The sequence below is a fragment of the Pygoscelis adeliae genome, unplaced genomic scaffold, assembly GCF_000699105.1.
Source record: "Pygoscelis adeliae isolate BGI_AS28 unplaced genomic scaffold, ASM69910v1 Scaffold154, whole genome shotgun sequence".
NCBI lineage: Eukaryota > Metazoa > Chordata > Aves > Sphenisciformes > Spheniscidae > Pygoscelis > Pygoscelis adeliae.
The window spans coordinates 4,967,732-4,973,092 of NW_008825113.1; the positions used below are offsets into that span (position 1 = coordinate 4,967,732).

General features: G+C 39.2%; 1 protein-coding gene across 1 annotated transcript in view; it reads left to right on the forward strand.

The window, feature by feature from the left end:
* The window catches only part of FAM3B (family with sequence similarity 3, member B), a 22,240-nt gene that overhangs the window by 10,193 nt on the left and 6,686 nt on the right, over positions 1-5,361 (forward strand). The window contains exons 5-7 of the mRNA XM_009328039.1: positions 3,445-3,588; positions 4,398-4,521; positions 5,225-5,283. Coding sequence (XP_009326314.1) covers positions 3,445-3,588; positions 4,398-4,521; positions 5,225-5,283 — 327 coding nt within the window. The remainder of the gene's footprint in view (positions 1-3,444; positions 3,589-4,397; positions 4,522-5,224; positions 5,284-5,361) is intronic.

Consider the following 5,361-nt stretch of genomic DNA (forward strand, 5'->3'; position numbering starts at 1 on the left):
CTTTTTAGGTTGCAGTAATTTAAGCTCGAGTTTTAAATCGATTCTTCTTTTTTTTCCCCCTGTTAAAGTCCTGCTGCGTACGGGTGGGTGTGTATTAGCGTAGTGTGGCCGCGTGGGGGCTTTTAAGTCAGCTAAGCGCAAAAAAAAAAAAAATTGTGCTTATATTTAGTGCTTTAGTTGCTGCCAAGGGGCACGCGAGCACCTGAGGAAGAAAGGCAATTCGGAGTTGCAGTAAGATGGGATGCTAATCGTCGTCTTTTCCTTGCGCTTCGCTGTTAATCGTCTTCTTTTCCTTGTGCTTTGCTGTCTTACACGCCCTGCCACACCGCCATTCGGACTGTCCGCACGGTTTCTTCCTCCCTGCTCCTCTCTGCCCTTTTATTTGTCTGGCACCGTGAGTATTGCTGAGTATCTCAGACTGAGTACCTCTCTCTGGCAGAAACGGAGTGAGGGAGGTTTGTGCCACCTCTCTGAGCGCAGCAAGCCCCTCTGTGGCGTGCCGTCCCCATACTGCTCCTCAGTGCTGAGCCAAGTAGTGGGCTGAGGAGCCCTCAGCCTCTAAAATCAGCAAAAGCACAGTCTGGCTGTCACGAATGTAGACCGAGCTTTGCATTTTATAACTCCTAACCGCTGTGGATAGCAAATCTTAAGCTCTCTTAACTCTCCGAAGTTTGTCTGAGCTTATGGCTTAGCTGCTATCGTGTAGAGTTTTATGCATGTCTATGCAGGTACTCAAAAAAAGAGTATACACATGCAGGATATGTAACCTCAGTAGATCGAAGAGATCCAGGTGGACCCAGCAGATAGCCTCAACGCGGTCCCCCAGTGCTTTCTGAATCCAAGAAAGCAAACCCAGAAGTTGGTTGACAGTGGAAACGTTTTCTGACAATTTTGAGAACTAAGTACAAACTGTGCAGGAGAGTTGGTAAATGTATTCCTTAAACCTTGAAAGGCATATTTTAGAACCTTATAAGAAGCTTGCGGTTTACGTAAAATGCAGAATATAATAACAGAAGTTAGACATTCAGTACTTTCTCTTCTACTTAGGTAAAATGCTGTGCTTTTGAGCCTATTTTGCAATAGAGTTGCTCCATAGTTTTGATGAAAAACAGTGCAAAATCATTGTAAAGATAAACCTGCTAAGCCAACAACAGAAAAAGCAAAACAAAACCTGACTGATGGTCTCATAGACCTTTACCAATGCACCCCCCCACCCCCCGAAAAAATAATCACTGAGCTCTTTAAATAAACTTGTTGTAGTTTTCACTTAATTCTTCCTGGGTTTTGTCTTTGAAACTTGTGACTTGGTCTCCTTTACAAATTAAGTCTATTTTGTGTATAAATCGGATATTTTTTTTTAATATTGAAAAAGAGAAAAAGTGAGTAAGTTTCATTCTACATGGTTCCTGCAGCTTCCTTCTTTGTGCGTGTGAACTTTGTCAGTGTTCATGTTCACATTCACTGTATGAATTAAATGTTGGAGTAATTTTCAGTATTATTTTAGTGCAGGTTTGCACCACTATTAGTGGCAGAATGAGACAGATTTCTCTTAGACTGAGGTGATCATTGGGAAATTTGTTATATCTCTGAAGATTCAATATATTACTTTCTCAATCCTTTGATGAAAATATAGTAAGTTTCTCACAGTATGTTCCTTACAGTCACACAAATGCACAAACTTATGACTCCTAAATACAATGACACACAGCATTTTAAGAGCTCAGATCAGTACCCTAAAAGGGTTTACTGTCCTCTCTTTTTTTATCCCCCCCCCTCCCCCTTTGTTCTGATGCAGGAAATGATTAACTGGGATTATTTACAGAAGAACCCTCAATGTTCGTAATGATCTGCGTTCTTCCTCACTAAGGTTCAGGGGCTGGAGTACAGCTGTGCTTCAGTAGTTAAGGATGACTGGGTCAGAGAGGGCCACTTGGTACTTCTGTCGCTATTATAAAGAAGGGGGAGTTCAGGTGATAGTACTGTTTGGTGTTAGCTTTACCAATCTGCATTGTCTGCAGTGTTTTGTTAGGCTTTTTGTTTGTAAAGCTGGGTGGAATGCAGGAATAACTACATGGACAAATAAGGGATAGGGAGTAGCTAGAGAGATAAAATCTTTACAGTAAAAAAGATCTGGTCTTTATGGTGGATTATAAACAGAACCTGAGTCAATAAAGTCTATGCTTAAGAAAAAAAGTCAAACTTCCTTCTGGCATGAATAACCAGTATTAGAGCCTCCAGAATGTGCTAGTTGGGCTAGTGTGTCCATTCTGCAGTAAAAGATGCAGACTAGTTGGGCAGAATTCATGGGAGAGTGGTAGAACCTGCAAAACGGGACTTGAGGAGAACAAGCGAACAATTTGGCCTTATTCTAGAGAAGGGGTAGGGCAGAAATCTTAACATTTATAAAAGGCGGTTCCAAGAAGGAAAGAAATATCTTCTTGAGTGTAAACTGTTATAAGGAAGATTTAGGCTAGATAATACACAATATTTTCTAGCAGGTTGGGAAAGTGAACATATTGGATATTTTTGGACATTGTTTCTGTTGAACTTGGTTTTCAGGACTATAAAACAAAAAATTTTCTTTCACACTTTAACTGGCCATTATGTTCAAGGACATGTTTCTTTACAGATTCAGGAAGTATCTCGTGACATCAGAACATCAGTGTTTCACAATTGCAGTGTGATATTTCCTTGTTTAGCATCATAAATTAGGTGGTGCATTTCTTCTAGATCAGGAATGCATGTTAGCATTTCTGATGAGGAGGAAGAGGAGATATCCAATACGGAATTGATTTATATTTCTTCAGTCAGGAAATTTGTGAATCCTGTTGTTTTTGTAGCTTGTAGATGCGCTGGTAATACAGTCCATGGAAACTGTGATACAACTGAGAGAAGGTGAAATGGTCACTCTAGTCATGTTTGAGTGCAGTCAGAGCTCATTGTGTGAATGAGATTGTTTTGGCCTTCTTCAGTTATTTTTACCCAGCGTGTCAAAAGGGTGGGTGGAGGGAGTTCCGTGTATGGTCAGCATTTTAAACCATTCCTGTAGTGTCTGCCTATCACAGAAAATCAATAGTAACTGCGTACTACCTGTATAGTCATGTGTAGTATCTGGTACTTACTTTTCAGAGTCAAAATCCTACTAGGATTAAGTTGAACTTCATGTTTCTTTGGGGTGTTGTGGGTGTGGATTGAGGGGAGTCTTGGGGGGGACTCTTCTGCTTGAAGATCAAGTTTTAGAAACAAAGAGGGTTGTCAGAGATGGGAATGCAACAAATACTCTATTGCCACATCTCTGAAGGCTGTGGTTAACACAGTATATCAGAAATAAAATAGCCAGTTTGTGCAGCAATGCCAGAGAAAATACAAGATTTTGTGTGTTGCTATGAAAACATCTTTATGTCTGTGGTTTTCTTTCTTCTTTTTTTTTTTTTTCCTTGGCAGATCTTGTGAAATTAGCAGGGCTCCTGTTGACATGGTTGGCTGCTTGGTACTTGGGATGCTTATTCGCTGCTTTTATGCCCAGAAAGCCAATTATAACATCTATTGCTAATCTTCAAGACATTGGAAGGAAACCAGTGTTGAGGGGTGTGTAGGTGTATTTCTTTTTTTTTTCCTTATACTATATCTAATGTTGTCTATTCACATGGTAAATGACAAATGGCCTGTGGGCTAATAAATGATTTGGTATGTGCTATTGTAAGAATGAAGTTGGCTGTGTAAAGTTAATTAAGTAGTGCAAGTCTGAAATATTTCTTAGTCACCATCTTTGAAGAAACACAATGTCAGCCTATATTTGCCAGTGTGCAAATATAGTTAATTGAATAGTAATGTAAGAACACCTTATTTGTTTGCTGGCATATAAGCACAAAGCTGCAGCTGCAGCTTTGGTTCTATCACGTGTATTTTACAGTTATGGTAAACTGTTGAATCACAAACCAAACTTTGTGATTAAATTCTCATTGTTTCCTTCCTCTAATCTTAATGTGTATGTTTTTCTCATTCTACAACTATGTTATCCTGTGAAAAAGGCTTAAAATGAGAATGATAACCGTTAACTTCAAGCTATTGGTAGGAATCCTTCATCCCTCTAGCCCTTGTTTCCTGTTATATGAAATAGCACAAAATAATTACTCTAGATTCAAATCAAATGATACTACATGGGGCATTTTTCCCTAGATATGCTTGCTCTTGGTCCCAGCAGCTGTTTGAAAGTCAATGATAACTTAAAGCCCAGGCAAATCTGTGATAATTTTGCCATGATACTGGAAAACTGGCAGGATTGGCTTTTGTGTATATATGTTTGAGCTTAGCTTGTTGACATTAAGTGATTCTTTCCATGTAGAAATTGTTTATGCAGCATCCAAGAAAACATTTTCTCATCTTCGTTGTTGTAGCCCCCGTCCCAAAAAGGCAGAAGTGTGATCACTGGTCTCCCTGCTTACCTGGGAACTACGCCTATCGGATTCTTAGTGGTGGTGGCAAAGCAAAGCTGGCTAAAATTTGTTTTGAGGATGACCTGTGAGTACCAGTCTAACTTTAAATCTAAGCAAGTGCTGTGTAGTATAAAGAAGGGTGCTTCATTTTGGTTCACTAGCAGCAAGTAAACTCCTACCAGGGGGCTCCCATTCTGGTGATAAACTTCAGAATATATCTGACAGTATTTAACTCTTCCCCCCCCCCTTTTTTTTTTTTAAACACCTAATCTCAGGTTATTTTCTTCGTTCCTTTACATAAGCTGCATTCAACTGTTAGTTTCAAGTATGATTTTTAATTTTCATGGTGCGGGATAGCCAGTTTACAGTATGTTGAATGGTCAACACCTTCTAAAAGTCAAGTTCTTTCATGGCTTTTCAAACTGGACAGGTAGAGTGACTTCAAAACCTTGCAATGATCTTTTGTGTAGATATAGTCCACACAGAATACTGCCATAAAACCACATTTTATCTTGTTTTTTTCTACTGTATCTTTCTGGCTGCATTTGTACGAAGTACTTTCTTGATCTGGCTCATTTTAAAAGACTCATTGTGTGTCGTTGAAGGAAACTGAGTGATAAAATATGCAAGATTTTTAAGCCATAGCTCTTGTTTACTACGAAGTCTTGAATTAAATAACTGAAGAAAACATGAACGTCAGAAAGTGACTTAGCACTGGTAAATATAACTTTGGATCAGAACTTCTGGATGGATGCATTCTACTGATACTGTATTTATTTTGATTCCAGGCTTATAAGCGAAGAGAAGGGTAATGTTGGAAGAGGTATAAACATTGCCATTGTGAATTGTAAGTAAAAGAAAATATGTTAGAGAGAGACATACCTTTGTACTGCAATAAGTTACAAAGGTTCTTGGGGGGGGGGGG